At 49.0% G+C, this 18,939-nt stretch overlaps 1 protein-coding gene across 1 annotated transcript in view; it reads left to right on the plus strand.

Moving 5' to 3' along the window:
- The window catches only part of BMP1 (bone morphogenetic protein 1), a gene marked incomplete at its 5' end in the record, with an annotated part of 44,387 nt that overhangs the window by 19,517 nt on the left and 5,931 nt on the right, over positions 1-18,939 (plus strand). The window contains 8 exons of the mRNA XM_029950332.1: positions 3,523-3,625; positions 6,999-7,115; positions 7,341-7,486; positions 7,586-7,781; positions 10,817-10,942; positions 11,614-11,774; positions 12,162-12,342; positions 16,294-16,419. Of these exons, the coding sequence (XP_029806192.1) occupies positions 3,523-3,625; positions 6,999-7,115; positions 7,341-7,486; positions 7,586-7,781; positions 10,817-10,942; positions 11,614-11,774; positions 12,162-12,342; positions 16,294-16,419 (1,156 nt within the window). The remainder of the gene's footprint in view (positions 1-3,522; positions 3,626-6,998; positions 7,116-7,340; positions 7,487-7,585; positions 7,782-10,816; positions 10,943-11,613; positions 11,775-12,161; positions 12,343-16,293; positions 16,420-18,939) is intronic.

The raw sequence follows: 18,939 nt of genomic DNA on the forward strand, positions 1-18,939 counted from the left end.
ACTCTTCTAAGTATGTGTGTGTGCATGTGTGTATGGATATGTGGCCTTATGTAACTTGCCTTTCACTCAGAAGGAAATCATAGTCATTGTTCTATGTTAGCACATCAAGTTCTAGCCCAGACATTTTTATGGCGGCTTAACATGCTATCATCCCCATTTCTCTCGATTTCTCAGCCATCCCCTGTAGGTCTCTATTGATTGGTGTTTCATTTACTTTTTTCCAAGTTTTTATTATTACCAAAAATGCTGCATTAAATATCTCAAAACTTAGATCTTTGTATACTTGAGCAAGTATATCTGTAAAGTAGACTCCTAAAAGAAAAATTCTATTCAAGAAATATTTATTAAGCAACTCTATATGCCACGCACCAAATTAAATAAAATTGCTGTCCTCATAGGGTTTACCTTTTGGCAGAGTCAGGGGTAGGGGGGAAACAGACAAGCAGATAGAAACTAAATGTGATAGGTCAAATGGTGATAAGTGTTACGAAGGAAATCAGCAGTAGGAGATAAAGGAATGAGGTGAAGGTTACTGTTGCATGTGGGATGGTCAGGGAAGGCCTCATTCACCTCAGGTGAGTTGGAGTAGAAATGGACAGGAAGTGAGGGAACACATTAGGCAGATAGCTGGGAAGAGCTTCTAGGCAGCAAGTACAAAGGCCCTGAGGCAGGAGCAGGCTTGGTATGTTTGAGGACTAGCAGAGTCCACGTGGCCAGAGCCAAGTAAGCAAGGAGGAAAGTGGTTGGAGAAGGGGTCAGAGAGATAGCAGGGGGTTAGATCATAAATGGCCTTAGGGGACATGGTAAGTAAGGACTTTGGATTTTGCTCTGAGAAGCATGCATTAAAAGATTTTGAGCAGTGGAGAGATATGATCCAATTATATCTTGAAAGCTCTGCTCTGCTGTGAGGCAATATCAAGAGCAGGGACTATTGAACTAATCTTGGAAAAAGATAATGGTAAGGCCAGGACTGAGAGTTCAAGAAGGGGAACAGATGGTTTGAGGAGAGGGGTGGAGAATGTGAAAGGTGTGCCTGGCAGCCCTAAGGATCTGGGCGAGGTCAGTGGTCTCAAATTTCAAGTGAGCCGATCAACATGGTTGTATTTCCTCTAGCCATAACTTCGGCCATCTGGGAACAGGCACAGAGTAGGTAGAAAGTTGGATTTAACCAGAGGTTTGGTTTTCAGGTGAATACATTGAAGAGAGGAAAAACAGAGTTGAGGTCTTGCACAAGGAGGTGATGATAAAGATGGACCATGGATTTGCTTTGAAGTGAAGTGACTGCCCCAGGCCTTTGCCACTTTGTTGGTGTCCTACTTTGGCCATTTTCTAGAAAGATGAAATATTGGATATGGACACATTGCCTGTCCTCAGAGCAAGAGCCAGGACAGATTTTCAACTTCAGTTTTTCAAAATACCAGGGCTTGTATCTTTATAATAATAAGACTAACGCTCAATGATGACTCATAATAATCATCAAGAGTACTATGGCACAGTTTTCAAAACCTGGTCTGGCTCGATTTCATCTCAGAGTGCCACAACTCATAAACACTTCCCCAAACACAACACACTTCAACTCGTGTACAAATAAAAAGAAAAGAGGTTGGGGCGCCTGGGTGGCTCAGTCAGTTAAGCATCCAACTTTGGCTGAGGTCATGATCTCACAGTTTGTCGGTTTGAGCCCCACGCCAGGCTCTGTGCCTGGAGCCTGCTTCAGATTCTGTGTCTCCCTCTCTCTCTGCCCCTCCCCAACTCATGCTCTGTTTCTCTCTGTCTCAATATTGAATAAACATTAAAAATTAAAAAAAAAAAAAAGAAAGAAAGAAAAGAAGCAGGATGGGCCATGGGTTCCAAGCCAGGCAAGGACCGATGTGAGTACATGGAGATCAAAGGCAGGAAAACCCCATAGGCTCAGAAGGTTGAAGGTCATGGTGAATTGGAAGGATTGTTGGACTGGGTGTATAGAGCAGGTGAACGAGGAGGGATGGGGGAATGTGGATGGACAGTGGGGTGCTTGAACTTGAGCTTATGGGGGTTGCACAATTATTGATGATAACAAGGTCTAGGCCATGCCATGCCATGTGTGGCTGAGAAGAGGTGGAGAGAGGAAGTTATGGAATGGAGAGGCCTGGAAGTGGGAAGGGTCGTGTAGGTGGCTATTGAAATCACCAAGAATTCTGAAGGGGTTAGTGTCAGGGAGTGACTGAGAGCCAGAGTTCTTTTCTGACCATTGCACATCAGAGCACTGCCATGGGCTACAGACTGCAGCTGCCAATGGTTGCTTTGGGATCTTCTTCATTCTCCCCTCCACTCTGCCTCTAACTGCAGTGAGCCGAAGGGGAGACAGACCTTCTTGTCCCCTTTTCCTCCAGCAGAGAAGCCAGGTAGACCTAACAAGTGGGCCCCTAGGCCATTTGTGTGTCCACAGTATACACCTCAGGTCACTGTGAACCGTTCCTGCTTGTTGGACTCTAAATACAAAAGAGGCTTTGGGGCACATTCTGGAAACTACTAAAGCAATTTTCCTCTTGGAAAAATACCTCTCTACCTGTTAATATGCCCACCTGCTGGGGAGAGTTGGTACTTACCAAGGTGCCAAACGTTCTTCTAGTATTATATAACCATTTGATGAGTTCAAAGGCTGAACTGAGTTCATGCACAGGAGCCATTTAAGGCAGTGGTTGTACCTATGAGGTGCTACTGCAGAGTAGGTGCTCTTTCCTCATTTTATGTTCATGGCAGTTGAGGTCAGAGAAGTTGGGTGATTTACCCAAGGACTCACAGTGGGAAATGCAGAGGTGACATTCTAACCCAGGCCCGTGTGGGTGGGTCTGAGGTTCACTCAGTGAGCTTTTCATGTTTATTTCTTATCCTTTTAAGTCATGGGTATTTCTGTTTTTTATTTATTTATTTATTTACTTATTTTTAGTCATGTGTATTTCTTATCCTTCTGAACCCTAAGCCCCTTGACAGGGATGGACCTTAAACCCACTCACAGGAAGGATTCAGATCTCGTATTCCCCTCAGCAGCTAGCATGACCCCTTGCCTGGAATCCGCATTCGATGAATATGTGATGATGAGCAACTCAGCCCATCTCTCTGCCTCTCCTCTCTGGACCCTTCATTCCCATTTCAGAGCCCCTGGTACCCACATGCTACCCTGGGCCCTTCCTGTCATCGAGACCTCATCCCTCTAATGGTGCCATGATTGGTGACCAGGAGGAGAGATGGGTTTGTTTAACACAAATCAGTGGCCCCTCACTAAAGGGGATCAGCAAAATGAGACCTCTGGTCTTATACGGATATTCAGCAGGCCATGCATGTTAAATGAGGACTAAGTTATCTGAGAAAGCTGGCTGTCATCAGCAGACACCTGGAAAGAGGAGTGTTGTCTCCGTGCCAAGAGCTCCTTTTCCGAGCCCCTTCACTATTTACGTAGAGTAAGGCCGGCAGTGGCCATGCGGCCGGCAGACAGGGTTGACGGGGAGCTGCGTAACCCTCTTCTCCTCCCATTTCCCCTAGATCATTCTGAACTTCACGTCCATGGACCTGTATCGCAGCCGCCTGTGCTGGTATGACTACGTGGAAGTCCGAGACGGCTTCTGGAGGAAGGCACCCCTCCGAGGTAAGGCACTAGCCTGCCCCCTGCCTCCTCTGTGGAGCCTACTTTTTTTTAAATTGAGGTCTGACTGACATGCAGTACCCCTTTAGTTTCAGGTGTGCATCATGGTGATCGAATATTTTCATACATTACTAAATGATCCATCCCCTTGATAAGGGTAGTTATCATCTGTCGCCATACGACATTATCACAATATTATTGCTTATATTCTCCATGCTGTATATTACATCCCCATGCCTGATTTATTTTATAACTGAAAGCTTGTATCATTTCCCGGCCTTCTGGCTAAGATCAAGTGTACAACTGGAAGCTTGTGTCTCTTAATCTCTTTCACCTATTTTGTCTACCTCCTACCGCCTCCCCTCTGGCATCCATCAGTGTGTTCTCTGTATCTATGAATCTGTTTCTGTTTTGCTTTGTTTGTTCATTTGTGTTGTTTTTAGATTACATGTATAAGTGATATCATATGGTATTTTTCTTTGTCTGTTTTACTTAGCATCATACCCTCTAGGTCTATCCATGCTGTCAAAAATTGCAAAATCTCATTCTTTTCTACGGCTGAATAATTATTTCATTGTGTATATATCCCCGTCTTACTTATCTGTTCATCTACTGTGGGACACTGTGGTTGCTTCTATCTCTTGGCAGTTGTAAATAATATTGCAATGAAAATGAGGGTGCACATACCTCTTTGAATTGGTGTTTTCATTTTCTTTTGATAAATACCCAAAAATGGAATTGCTGTAGTTATGTTTTTTTAGATATTCTTTTTTTTTTTAAGTTTATTTATTCATTTTGAGCTGGGTTCAGGGCAGAGAACGACAGACCGAGAGAATCCCAAGCAGGCTCCACACTGTCAGTACAGAGCCTGATGCACAGCTCAATCTCACAAACCATGAGGTCATGACCCAAGTCAAAATCAAGAGTTTGATGCTTAGGGGTGCCTAGGTGGCTCAATCGTGATCTCACATTTTGTGGGTTCGAGCTCCACATTGGGCTCTGTGCTGACTGCTCAGAGCCTAGAGCCTGCTTTGGATTCTGTCTCCCCCTCTCTCTGCCCTCCCCATGCTGATGTTCATGCGCACGCTCTCTCTTTCTATAAAAAAATAAATAAACATTAAAAAAGAGAGAGAGCCCGACACTTAACTGACTGAGCCACCCATGCGCCCTGCTAGTTCTATTTTTAATTTTTGAGAAATATCCATTCTGTTTTCCAGAGTGGCTGCATTTCTATCAACAGTGTACAACGTTTCCCTTATCACCACTTCCTCAAACCTGTTATCAGTTGTCTTATTTAACCAAGCTCTACACTCAGCATGAAGCCTGGTTCAGGGTTTGATTCCATGACCCTGGGATCATGACCTGAGCTGAAATCAAGAGCTGGATGCTCAACTGACTGAGCCATCCTGACACACCCAGCCTTTTTTTTTTTTTTTTTAACTTGTCTTCCTGATACTAGCCATTCTGACAGGCATGAGGTGATATCTCATTGTGGTGGTGATTTTCATTTCCTGATGATGAGTGACATTGAGCATCTTTTCGTGTGTCTGTTGGCCATCTGTATGTCTTCTTTGAAGAAATGTCTACTTAAGTCCTCTATCCGTTTTTTAATTGGGTTGTTTTTTTTGATATTAAGTTTTGTAAATTCTTTATATATTTTGGATATTAATCCCTTATCCAATGTATGATTTGCAAACATCTTCTCCCATTCAGTAAATTGCTTGTTGATTTTGTTGACAGTTTCCCTCACTATGCGAATGCTTTTCAGTTTGATGTGGCTAATTCCTTCTTACGCCTACTCATATTATATTCTCTTCATCCTCCCCTGAAACCCAAAGCTTGGCCAAGGATGACCAGGTGTGGGAATCAGGAGTCCTGGTAGAGTTAGTGCCCGCTAACTCCATCACTAAGTGTATAACTTTGGGTAAATCCTTTCCCCAGTCTGGACCTCAGGGTCTTTGGTGTGGGCTTCTGGGCCTCCCTCAGAGGTGATCCTCAGGGTGTGGGTCGGGGAAGAAGGCATACAAGTTGATGGAGGGAGACACACAGGCACATCTCCACAGTTCCAGGTTCTCCTCCTCTGGGCAATTTCAGAGGCTCTGTTTTCTCTATCTGCAAGGTCTGGCTTAAGGGTACCCACAATGCAGCCTGGCACACCACAGAGGCTACATACCTGGCACAAACTTGTTTTCACGGGATACTTTGTCCCTTGGTGGTAGGGGGTGGTGAGTAAGTGGGGGATGAGTAGTCAGAACCATAGGACAGAAGGTATTTTAGTGGACATAGAACTAAGGGCTCAGAGAGGCTTTTGCATCGAGCCTGAGGAGCTCTGTGAATTCTCCTTCTCCATTCTGGACATAACCCTAAGTAGTCTAGGACTACTCATTTGCACTAGAGCCTTTGCTCCAAAGCCTGTGCCTGAAGCAGGATGACAAATTGTTACTAACCATCTCTTTCCCCCGGTTTCTGATATTTGAATATTTCTTATTAGTCACCCAAAGCAGCTGTCATTACAACATTTCCTCCTGCAGACGTGTTAGCATTTCCAAGATTACAGTTTCTTTTTCATAACTTACATTCCTGCGTCAGCACCCTCTGTCCCTTGCTGAAGGTTGGGAAACACCCAAACTTACTTGGAACCACAAACCATCCCTAGTTGATTCTCCACTATGAAGAATTCCACAAATGGGCAGCCTCATCTGCTTACACAGATTCTTGTCAGGTTTTAGTTCAAAGGGGATGTTTTCTGACCCAGTCCCTAGATTCTAGGATTTATTTGGGGTCCTCTGGCATCTCTTGTGTTTGGTCAAATGAAAATTTTCGTAATGTACAAAGAAAGCTGAGTTCATTCTTGTTTATTACTTGTTTGCATGAAGATCAGATAGGAAAAGTAATAATGATAATGAGCTCTTTCAAAAAAGTAAATAGAAGGCACCTGTGTGGCTCATTTGGTTAGGTGTTTGACTCTATCTCAGCTCAGGTCTTAACAGGGTTGTGAGTTCAAGCCTTGTGTTGGGCTCTGTGCTGGGCATGAAGCCTACTTAAAAAAAAAAAAAAAGGTAAATAAAACACAGATACAGTTTGTTATTCTGAGAAGTCCTCTTTTCTCCCAGAACTCATATTCTACCCCTCAAGTGCATAAAATCCTGTAGAAGTCTACAGAAGAGTCTCTGGCTCTTCAAGACCACGCTAGACCTTAGACCAGACTCAGGCCAACTGGAAGGTTTTTAAATTGTGTGCCAAGTGCAGATCAAGGCCAGAGCCTCTGAGCCCCTGGAGTGGTGGAGCGGGCTTCCTGGAGGGACAGCCCTGGAGCAGGGAGGGGAGAGAGACCCGCTTTAGGCCTCACTGCCCTCTGTTCACACTGTCTGCACAGGACGCTTCTGTGGGGGCAAACTCCCCGAGCCTATTGTCTCCACTGACAGCCGTCTCTGGGTGGAATTTCGGAGCAGCAGCAACTGGGTCGGGAAGGGCTTCTTTGCCGTCTATGAAGGTACTGAGAAAGAGTGACGAAAGATGTGGGGGTCCCTGGAGATCAAACTCTTGCTCCTGGCACCCTAGGGGCAAGGTTGAGGGTGCATGAGGGAGGAGGCAGAGACCCCAGTGGGATTGGCCAGGTCTGGGGGTGCTAAGAAGGTGGGGGGACATAGGAGAGACTGAAGGAGAGGAGAGAGGGGCTTTTGAGCATTCTAACTGACCTCACCCTGTGTTCCCAAAGCCATCTGTGGGGGGGATGTGAAGAAGGACAATGGCCACATCCAGTCACCCAATTACCCTGACGATTACCGGCCCAGCAAAGTCTGCATCTGGCGGATCCAGGTGTCTGAGGGCTTCCACGTGGGCCTCACCTTTCAGTCCTTTGAGGTAGGTCGGAGATCCTTTCATTCCACCTGTCTGTGGGTTTCCCAGTGTTGGGCCCTGACCACCAGGGCTGCTTTAGCTGATCCAGCCCCCGACCCTCAGATCGAGCGCCATGACAGTTGTGCCTACGACTACCTGGAGGTGCGTGATGGGCACAGTGAGAGCAGCACCCTCATCGGGCGCTACTGCGGCTACGAGAAGCCAGATGACATCAAGAGCACTTCCAGCCGCCTCTGGCTCAAATTCGTCTCTGACGGATCCATTAACAAAGCTGGCTTTGCTGTCAACTTTTTCAAAGGTGCTCCTTCCCCGTTCCCCACTCTGCCCACCCCCGTGGCCAATCCATCTCTTCCATTCCTTCCTCTAATTTTTAAAATTGTATTTTGTTGTGGTAAGAACACTCAGCTTAAGATCTGTCCTCTGAATGCATTTGTAAGTGTACTATACCATGCTGCTGACTGAAGGCAACACGCCGTACAGCAGAGCTCCAGGGCTTATTCATCCTGCTTGATGGAAACTTTATGCCTATTGATTACCAGATCCCCATTCCCCCTCCCCCAACCCCTGGCAACCATCATTGATTGATTGATTGATTGATTGATTGACTCTATTTTAGATAGCTCATGTAAGTGGAGTCCTGCAGTATTTGTCTTTCTGTAACTAGCTTATTTTCTGGACATAATGTCCATAAGATTCATCCATTTTTATTCCACTGTGTGCATATAATACATTTTTTAAAGTGAAGGGTAATTGATATACAATATCCTATTAGTTTCAAGGGTACAGCATAGTGATTCAACATTTATGTACATTAAAAAGTGGTCACCACGGTGAGCCTAGTTACCATCCGTCACCTTACAAAGTTGTTACAACCCTGTTGACTATATTCCCTATGCTGTACATTACACCCCATGTCTTGTTTTATTTTTATAACTGGAAAAGTACATGTCTTAATTCCCGTCACCTGTTTTGTTCATCCCTCCTTCCCCCTCCTCTGGCACCCATCCGTTTGTTCTCTGTATCTATGAGTCTGTTTCTGTTTTGTTTTGTTTGTTCATTTGTTTTGTTTTTATATTTAACATATAAGTGAAATCTTACAGTATTTGTCTTTGTCTAGCTTCTTTCACTTAGCCTCATACCTTCTAGGTCCATCATGGTGTCACAAATGGTAAGATTTCATTCTTTTCTGTGGCTGAGTAATATTCCACTGTTTGTATATACCACATCTACTTTATCCATTCATCTATTGATGGACACTTTAATTGCTTCCATATCTTGGCTGTTGTAAATAATGCTTCAGTGAACATGGGGTTATACACATCTCTTCAAATTGGTGTTTTCATTTTCTTCAGATAAAAGCCCAAAAGTGGAATTGCTGGATCATATGGTAGTTCTGTTTTTAATTTTTTGAGGAATCTCCATACTGTTTCCCAGAGTGGCTGCACCAATTTACATTCCCACCAACATGCAGAAGGGTTCTATTTTCTCCACATCTTCCACCAACACTTGTTATTCTTATCTTTTTGATACTCTCCATTCCGACAGTTGTGAAGTGATATCTCAATGTGGTTTTGATTTGCATTTTCCCTGATGATGAGTGATGCTGAGCATCTTTTCATGTTTCTGTTGGCCATCTGTATGTCTTCTTTAGCAAAATGTCTATTCACGTCCTCTGTCCATTTTTAATCAATAGTTATTGTTTTATATTGAGTTTTATGAGTTATTTTTATATTTTGATGTCAACCACTTATTTCATATAAGATTTGTGAATATCTTCTCCCATTAAGTTGCCTTTTTGTTTTGTAGATGGTTTCCTTCACTGGGCAAAAGCTTTTTAGTTTGACATAGTCCCATTTGCTTATTTTGCTTTTGTTGTCCTTGCCTGAGAGACAGAGCCAAAGAAAATATCAGTAAGACCAATGCCAGAGAGCTTATTGCCTCCGTTTTCTTCTCAGAGTTTCATGGTTTCGGGTCTTATATTTAAGTCTTTAACCAATTTTGAGTTTCTGTTAGTGTATTGTGTAAGTATGTGGTCCAGTTGCATTCTTTTGCATGTAGCTGTCTGATCTGTCCATTTATTAAAGAGGCTGTCTTTTCCCCATTGTATATTGTTGTCTCTTTTGTCATAGAATAATTGAGTATTTATAATCATGAGGGTTTTTTTTCTGGACTCTCTATTCTCTTCCATTGATCTATCTGTCTATTTTAGTACCAGTACCATACTGTTTTGACTTATATGTTTTTGCTCATAGCTTTGCACTACAGTTTGGAATATGGGAGCATGCCCCTCAGCTTCGTTCTTTGTCAAGATTGCTTTGGCTGGTTGGGATCTTTTGTGGTTCCATACACATTTAAGGATTATGTGTTATAGTTCTGTGCAAAATGATATTTTGATTGGGATTACACTGGATCTATAGATTGCTTTGGGTAGTATGAGCATTGTAACAGTATTACTTCTTCAATCCTGTGGCACATTTTCTTTATCCTCATCTGTGGGTAACCATTTAGGCTGTTTCTACATCTTGGCTATTGTGAATACTACTATGGTGACTCCATGTCTTCTTTATTCACACATTCTACACAGAGATTCTATGAGGGATGCATAGACCCTGGTACTCTGTCCTTGAATTTATGGCCTAACTGGGGAGGAGAGGTCAACTTCACTGAAAAACTGCATATCTCATTGAGTAAATGACAAACATGTAAAAGTAGCTGACACGTGGTAGGTGCTCAACTGTGAATTGAATAGTAATTCAGGAGTTGCCTTAAAGTCCAAAAGTGTGTGTAGAAGAAATGCCAAGGAGGCATAGAGGAAGGAAGTGCCTTAGAAGCTTAGGGAGGAAGCAAGGCAGCGTGGATTTCTTTTACTGGTGTGACTGAGGGCAGGTAATCTGTCTGAACCTCATTTCCTCATCCATAAAATGGGGATAGTAACAGTTCCTCCATCATTAGTCATGTCAGGATTGAAGGATAAATGAAGAAAGGCCAGGGAATGGCACACAAGAGGCACCAATAAATGGTGATGGCCACCAGCCAAGCCATTGTGGACAGAGAAAGGCTCTGTGGGGTCTATCTGTCCTCTCCTTCAGGTTACTACCTGTCCCTTTTGGGATCTTGGGAACAGGAACCCCTGGGACCGAGTTGGGGGGCTGGCTAGGGTAGGGAGGGCCGTAGCCTCAAAGCTGAGTGGTCCACAACTGACTCCTGTCCCCTGCAGTGGGGCTGGAGGTGGTCACAGGAAGCCTGAGAGACACTGGACTTGACTCCCAAGCAGAGTGCAGGAGGCAGGCCCTGGCCTGGCAGTCATTGACACCTTTTCCTCCCAATTGGCAGAGGTGGACGAGTGCTCGCGGCCCAACCGCGGGGGCTGCGAGCAGCGGTGCCTCAACACCTTGGGCAGCTACAAGTGCAGCTGTGACCCTGGGTATGAGCTGGCCCCGGACAAGCGCCGCTGTGAGGGTGAGTGCCCCCCACACAGCCCCAGGGCCCGGACCCTCTAGCCCGGATCTCTTAAGCCCTTGGACACACCCCTTCCTGGAAAAGCCGGGATTCTCTAGCACTGTCTTCACTCCTCACCAACAAGGAGGCACCTCTGCAGCCCCTTGAACACACTTACAGCTGTGATGCACTCTGGTTTTTTTTTTTTTTTCATTTTTTTATTCACTTAAAATGCTGATCATGACCTGCTGATTGATTTCATCATCCTTCTGAAGGTCATGATCCCCAGTTTGGAAACCACTATTCCCAGACAGGCAGTGATTTTTCAGCCTCTCCCTATACCTGCCCCCGAGGTGAGAGCATTCCCTGCCAGCTGCTTCTGGCTCAGCCTGGGTTTGCTGTGCAGCTTTTCTCTGCCCACCTTCTTCTCCCTGCCTCCAGTCCTCAGTGCCCATAGGCCCAGCCTTCCCTGAGCCCCTCACTCCCCTCCTCCCTCTCAGTAGGGGCCCTGAGAAAGTAGAGAGTGCTCATGCATATGACTCCCCAATTCCTTATACTCTGAAGGTACCCCCCTCACCCTGCCTGCTTCCTTCACACCCTATCCCCATCTTCTCCTGAATGCACCCTTACCTCTGGCCCTTACTTAGAGTGGGAACTCCTGGCAGCTGATGCCACCTCCTTTGTCCCCACAGCTGCCTGTGGTGGATTCCTGACCAAGCTTAATGGATCCATCACCAGCCCGGGCTGGCCCAAGGAGTACCCCCCTAACAAAAACTGCATCTGGCAATTGGTGGCCCCCACCCAGTACCGCATCTCCTTGCAGTTTGACTTCTTTGAGACCGAAGGCAATGACGTAAGTGCCCACCAGGGCTGAGGAGACTCAGGAAGGTCTGAGGCATGGGAGCTCGGCTCAGTGCCTGCTTCCTTCCATATGAAATACCCAAAGAAATGTAGAGGAGGAGAGACTGCTCCCAATTCCAGGAAGCTGGGGAGGGTCGGGGAGGAGGGCTTGAAGGTCAGGGAGCATGTGTGGGAATGTGGAGCAAGGCAAGACTCAATCAGGGCTTATGTGGGGAGCACAAGAGGATCCAGCGGGGGTGGCTTGGCACCTTTTTGAGTTGTTAGATTATGTAAGATGGGTGACTAAAGACAAAAGGACAAATGAGAGCCTTCCCAGAGGTGGGGGTGGTCAGGAGAGGCTTCCTGGAGGAGGCAGGCCTGGAGCTGCGCTGCCCTGCAGGTGTGCAAGTATGACTTCGTGGAAGTGCGCAGCGGGCTCACAGCTGACTCCAAGCTACATGGCAAGTTCTGTGGCTCCGAGAAGCCTGAGGTCATCACCTCCCAGTATAACAACATGCGCGTGGAGTTCAAGTCTGACAACACCGTCTCTAAAAAGGGCTTTAAGGCCCACTTCTTCTCAGGTAACCTGGACTTTCCAGCTGTGAGCCCACCGCCCCTCCTCCCTGCCACTCTACCCCTGCACTTTCTGGCCCTCCCTGTTGCCAGGCCAGCAGTGTCTGTCCCCTGCTCCCCCCATTGGCCCTCCACCACCAGGCCAGCCCGGCTGCTCCTGAACCCCATTACTCCTGAACCCTCTGGGCTGTATTGGAACCAGGCTGAAGATGGGCAGAGCATAGGCATGAAGAAATGAAAGGAGAGGGCTTTCCAGGTTTCAGGAGCCATCATGCTGAGGCCCCAGAGAGGGCAGGCCCTGGAAATCGGGAGTTCAGCATGGCCAGGGAACATGGGGTGCATGCACAGGAGGAGGGTGTTCGCCTTGAACTGTGTGGGGCAGGTTATCCGCAGCGGCCATATCTCTAATCAGACCCTACATGTGCCAACTGGGCTCATGTGGGGGCCTTCAGAGATGAGGAGCCTCCCTCTTTTCGACACCAAAGCCTTCCTAGTCGCTCTCAGGCCACGGGTGGGAAACTCAGATGCAACCAGCATGTATTTATTGAGAGCTGCCCCATGTAAAGCTTGGGATCAAGTCCCTTTGATGGACCCATTCTTGGGAGGCTGAAAATGTAGTCAGCCTCTCTGAGCTGGGCCTCCAGGGGCCCCAGAAGACCTGTCCCCTGCTTTAGTCTTCCCTTAGACCTTCATTTTGGGGCAAAGCTGGTGGTTTTTCAGAGGCACTTAGACTTGGGACATTGATAGCGTGGGGTGGGAACTCCATGAACTTGAGTGGGGGGAGCAGGAGGTAGAGAGAGTGGTTAGAGCAGCTGGTTTTATATGGGAGTGGCCCAGGGATCCTGATCCCCAGCTGGCCTGGTGGGCCGGGCATGGGGTAGCAGGAAGGCAGGAAGCCCATGGCTTAGTCCATGCTGCCTTCCTTTCCCCCTCCTTTGCCCAGGGTCCTGCATCCTCAAGCTCCCTGTTGCCTTCCTGCACCCCTGCCTGCCCCACCTGGATGCCATGCCCTGCCCCTGTGCACTGGTTCCCTGCTTGTCACTGCCAGTCATCCTGCTCTGCTTAATGTGCCCCACAGCCCCTGCCCCTCTGCTTGCTGAGACCCTTCCCCTTGCAATGCGAATCCTTTTCTTCCCTACGCCCACTTGGAACTCCTTTGTGGGGCTCACCAGCAGGCAGAGGGGATGTAACACCTACTCAGGGGTGGGCTCGGCCCTGGGGAAACCATTACCTGCTTACTCTTGTCTCTTTCTGCCCTTCTGTTGCTCCACTCTCAGAGGTGGGAGGGGGACCGACATATCTGTCAGAATAGAGCCGAGGTCTCTCCACCCCTGGGTACTGCCCTGCCCCTGCCTGACATGGGGCCTCCTGCCCCCTTGGCCCTGCACAGAGATGCACACACACACGTGCACAGCCGCACACGCACACACATGCAGTGCCCTGCTGCCTAAGAAACCTGAAGAGGCCCCTCACCAGTGGGCATGAAGGTTCAGCCCTCAGGGCATGGGGCATCTGACTCTGGCCCCCCAGGAGGGGGGCTCTGTGGACTTTTGGGACACCCAGCGAGGAGACCCTAAGCCAAGAAGGAGAAGAAAGAGCCTGAAGACCTTCAGTCTGACCCCAGCCACCTTTCGGGGCATTTGGCACTGGAGGGTGAGTGCCATCTCCTTGTCTGGGCCCATGTCCACCCTCCCTGCTCCTGCCCCTCCTGCAAGCTGCTCCCTGGCTCCGAGGTGAGGCTGTGAGGCTGCCAACTCTCACCCCCACCCATGCCAGAGCCCTGCCCTAGGATGCTACAGCAGGCCTTCCTCAGGACTCACTTTTCTCTCACTCATTCATTCAGCCACCCACTTGCCCATGCACTCGTTCATTCACTGGGCAGGCATTTCTTTTACTGCCCCCCACATGCCAGGCACTATACTAGGTATTTAGGGTACGACTCTGGGGAAGGTATGGGGCTCAAAACATTTCAGGGATATCTTTGCTGCGTTTGCAAGCTGGGACCCCTAAAGTTCCCAGTGTAGTCATAGGTGAGTTCCTGGGTGCTCCTCACCCCCACCTTCCTGGAGGGCTGGCAGCTTCTGTAGGGCCCTCAGTGAGGATCCCCTGTGAGGCTATAATAAGGAGACCTGGGGAGGGACTTGGAGACCCCACCTCTTGACCCTGAGTTCCTGCAGGCCTTGAGGGGTCTGACCCACCTGAGAATGGAGTGGAGAAGCAGGACCTTCTGGCAGCCGGTGCTCAGGCCTCTCTAACTGATGGAGACCAGGAATAGGGTCCCCTTTTGTCATACACCCCACCTGCCCATTTGAACACCAGTGGGCATCTTTCTGCTTCATGATTCCTTTCTGGAAATCTGGGTGTCCATTCAATCTACACACCTTCTCTAAATGCCTGCCTCTGTGCCAAGCACACAGTCCCCAGAATGACCACAGACAGACTGGAGCATATATGGGAGTGACAAACACATGCCTGTAACCGTGTGTTTCTCTGTGTGTGTGTGCTTATGGGAGAGTGTGTGTGTGGATTAACCTGAACTTGAGCAGCTGCATGTGTCAGCACACTTGAGTCCACAGGTCTGCTGATGAGCTATGGTCTCTGTGTTTGTGTGTCTTTGTACCCGTGGACTGGCCCAAGAACCTGCATATGCATCTGTAGCTCTGTATTTGTATCTGCGCACGCTTCCTCCCACACATGTGGGAGGAGGTAGTGTGTGTCCCATGTACACATGCACACAGGTGGGTGGCTGGCCAGTGATGTGTGTGCATGTGGTATCTATGTCTGACTGTGTGTCCTGTGCGTGTGTGTGCGTGTACCATGGGTCAGTATCTGTGCTGCCACGGTGGGACAGCAGTACATCCCGAGGGGATCGTGTGTCTGTGGGCGTGCTGGTGAGGGGGAGTGTGTCTAAATACACCTGACAGCTGCAGCAGCCAGAGTGAGAGCTCGACCTCCCAGCCAGGCCCACCCTTTCCATGGGCTGCTCCCCTCTACCAGAGACTGTTTCTCTCCCTCCACAGTGTGCGGGCCTCGTGCCTACCCCTCCGGGTCTTCTTCCTGCCACAGGCTCTCTCCCTATCTGTCCCTGTCGCTGTGCCTCTTCCCACCTGCTCTTCCTCTTTGACCTGGCTGCGCCGGACATGGCCGTCCTGCATGTGTGTCCTGCCGCCCTCCCGCACCGCCCTGTGAATCTGCCTTTGAGGCCCCCTGGGCTGTTTTTCACTGCTCTCCCTCCCTGGTCCCTGCCCTCCACCCCCACCCCTTGGTCCCTTTTCTCCTTCTCTCTCTCGTTTCAGAAAAGAGGCCTGCTCTACAGCCCCCTCGGGGACGCCCCCACCAGCTCAAATTCCGAGTGCAGAAAAGAAACCGGACCCCCCAATGAGGCCTGCCAGGCCTCCCGGACCCTTTGTTACTCAGGAACCTCACCTTGGACGGAATGGGATGGGGGCTTCAGTGCCCGACCACCCCCCACCTCCGCTCTGCCATTCCGGCCTGCCTCCTTCTGGCCGGACAGAACTGGTGCTCTCCTCTCCCCTTGTCCCCCACTCCCATGGACAGGGGACCTTCCCTGCCCCCACCCCCTCCCATTTTGATGGTGTCTGTGACATTTCCTGTTGTGAAGTAAAAGAGGGACCCCCGCGTCCTGCTCCTTTCTCTTGCAGTCTGCTTGTCCGTGTGTCTGTTTTTCCACTTGTCCGTCTGTCCAGTAAGCAGGTAATGGTAGAGGGTGCCCATGTTGGTCAGCTCCAGCCCCCAGCCCTCCCTCCACCCCACTTCTACTTTCTCTCCCAACAGCTGGGCCACTCAGCTGGCTCTGCTGGATTGCACTGCCCTGGACCCCACCATGGCCTTGGCCCCCCGGGGGGAGGAAGCCCAGCCAGCCTCCCGCTTCCCCTGGGGTGACCAACCCGACCTCAGCCCTGCACAGACCTGGGCCTGCCTTGTTTGCTCCCCTGCAGACAAGGACGAGTGCTCCAAGGATAACGGTGGCTGCCAGCAAGACTGTGTCAACACCTTCGGCAGCTACGAGTGCCAGTGTCGCAGCGGCTTCGTCCTACATGACAACAAACACGACTGCAAGGAAGGTAAGCACTGCCAGGGCAGTGCCCGGATCCCCCAGGGCAGGTCAAGTGGGCTCCAAGGACTGGGGGCTGGGGGACACGAAGACATGGGTGCCATCTCCATCTGGCTCAGTAGGGACTGAAGCTCACAAGTGCTCCCTAAGGTTACCTTGTTTTGCTCCCACCTGGTCTACAGATTCTTCCGTCCTCAAAATATCCAAGTCACACACACTTCCGTGTCTCCTTGTGCATGTTAGGAGAGGAGGGGCTCACACTCATCCCCAGGCTCCATTTTTAGACTGACCTTACTGCTTCTTAAAATCCATGTGCAAGTCCTTGTCTTCATAACGACCTTCCTGTGGCAGAGAGCTGAGATGGCACAGTGGTTGAGAGCACAGTCTGCAGCCAGGCTGCCTGATCCAGCCTTGCCACTTAGCCAGCTGCAGCTGCACGCCCTTGAGCACTTCTGTTTGTTCCTTGGTGACACTTAGGTAGTAATAGACCTACCTCATCAGGGCACGGGGCTCTCTGAAGTGCTCCGAGCAGTGCAGAGCTCAGAGCAAGCACAGTCATGTATGTCAACCATTATTGGTCATACTTCTGACCCCTGGGGAATTTTAGAACAGAGTAACCACCTCCTGGACACTGAAGCCCTTCAGATATTTGAAAACAGCTCTCATGTCATCCCTAACATCATCTGATACCTCTTTGGACATGCTACAACACTGGCTTGTTCCAAGTCACTAATTCCATTGTGTTCCCCTGCCTGCTGGTGACATACTATCTCAGCAGTACAACACAGACTTGGCTCTGCCACTGAATGTCTCTATGACTTTGGGTGAATCACTGCACCTCTCTGAGCTTCAGGTTCCTCACCCATGAGATGACTAACAATGGTATCTGCCTTGCAACGTACTAAGGTTTACAGATCTCGCCTGAGCACTTAGCAGAGTGCCTGGCAAATGCCTCTTCTCAGTGTTCTTAAATGGACAACCAAGGTATAAACAAATAAACTCTGGGCTAAAATAAACAGAATTGAAGCACTCAATAATGACCCAACAGACACTCAAGAGTTTCCAACCCAATCACTTCAGTCTCCCCGAGTATGGAGTTCTCGACTCACAGGGCCTCCACATCTTTTAGCTGGAGGGGGCCTTATTCTGTGGTTGTCTCTCTCTCTCTCTGTACTGTGTGAAAAAGAGTACACTGGCATCAACTAGATAGCTGCGAGAGGCTTTACACTTCCAGGATGGACGGCCTGTGTGTAGCTCTGAGTCATTTTAGAAGCACGTCATCATTCCTCACTCAAATGATAGGTGAATTACAAATCAGTATTTCCTGACCCCTCCCTGCAGAGGCTGTGCAAAGTTCAGCAGGAGCATCAAGAGGGGTGTCCCTCTGGGGTTCCTGGTTGGCTCTGTTGGTAGCATATGCAACTCTTGATCTCAGGGTCATCAATTTGAGCCCCACATTGGGCATAGGACTCACTAATAAAAAGGCGGGGGCAATCTCTCTGCCCCCAAGGAGATTGCAGTCTAGTTGGGGGAGAAGAGGGCATGCACAGAGAAGTTAGAGGGCTCTGAAGACCTGTGTACAGATGGAGGAGGGCAGTGAACATGGCCTTGGGAAACCACTAAAGGATGATGGACACAGCCCACGGTCCACTGTGGAGAGCCAGGAGCTCTGCCTGCCTCCACAGGGCCTCTGAGCCGCCTGCACACTGCTCTCAGGGCCTCATGGCTGTGCGTTCATTGGGTGAGCCACTGACCCTAGGCACCTAGCCACCCCTTTCTCCTCTATGGCCCGCAGTGCCCTGGCTACCCGTTTTTCCCCCAAGGAACCTGTCAGATTGGATAATAATAAATAATGAGCATCAGTGTTTAAATTTGTTTGTGAGGCCACGCTTTCAGAGGTGGGAAGGCAGATTGCAATGGATCAAGGAGCCAAAAACAGTGAGAACGGGGTAATAACAAGTTTTCTTGAAGGTCAACTGAGAAGAACAGGACAGAGAATGGGCGGCAGCTGGAGGGGAATGTAGGGACGTGGGGGAGCTATTTCAGGGTGGCGGGAAGCTCAGGAAGGTCCACAGGCTGGCAGAGATGGCACAGAGAGTGAGGGTGGACAATTTGTGATACAAGGGTACCCAGGTGGTGGGTGGCAATGAGCTCCAACCCACAGAAAGAGGGACTTCTTTTTGGAGACTAGGAAGGGGAAAGGTGAGTTTGCAGGGAGGGGCTGGGAAGTTGAAGTTCTTTATATCTGAGGCCCTGATTTTTTTTCAGGGAGGCAGGAGGTGAGGTGATCTTCTGAGAGGGAAGGGGTGGGAGTTGAGAGGGCTGAAGACTTGGAGCCATTGTTGAGGAGGTGAAGGGTGGAGGTGATCAAGGACAGATCCAAGAGTATCAAGTGGTTTGGGTTCAGTGGTTGAGGCCAAAAATGGGGTTTTCCAAGAGGGCATAGTAGAAGGACAGTATGTGGATGAGCAACTGAGGTGATCAGCCATGTGGTCCAGCCAGAGAGGGAAGCAAGTTAAGTCAACCAAGG

This window comes from Suricata suricatta, chromosome 1 (assembly GCF_006229205.1).
Source record: "Suricata suricatta isolate VVHF042 chromosome 1, meerkat_22Aug2017_6uvM2_HiC, whole genome shotgun sequence".
In the NCBI taxonomy this organism is placed as follows: Eukaryota; Metazoa; Chordata; class Mammalia; order Carnivora; family Herpestidae; genus Suricata; species Suricata suricatta.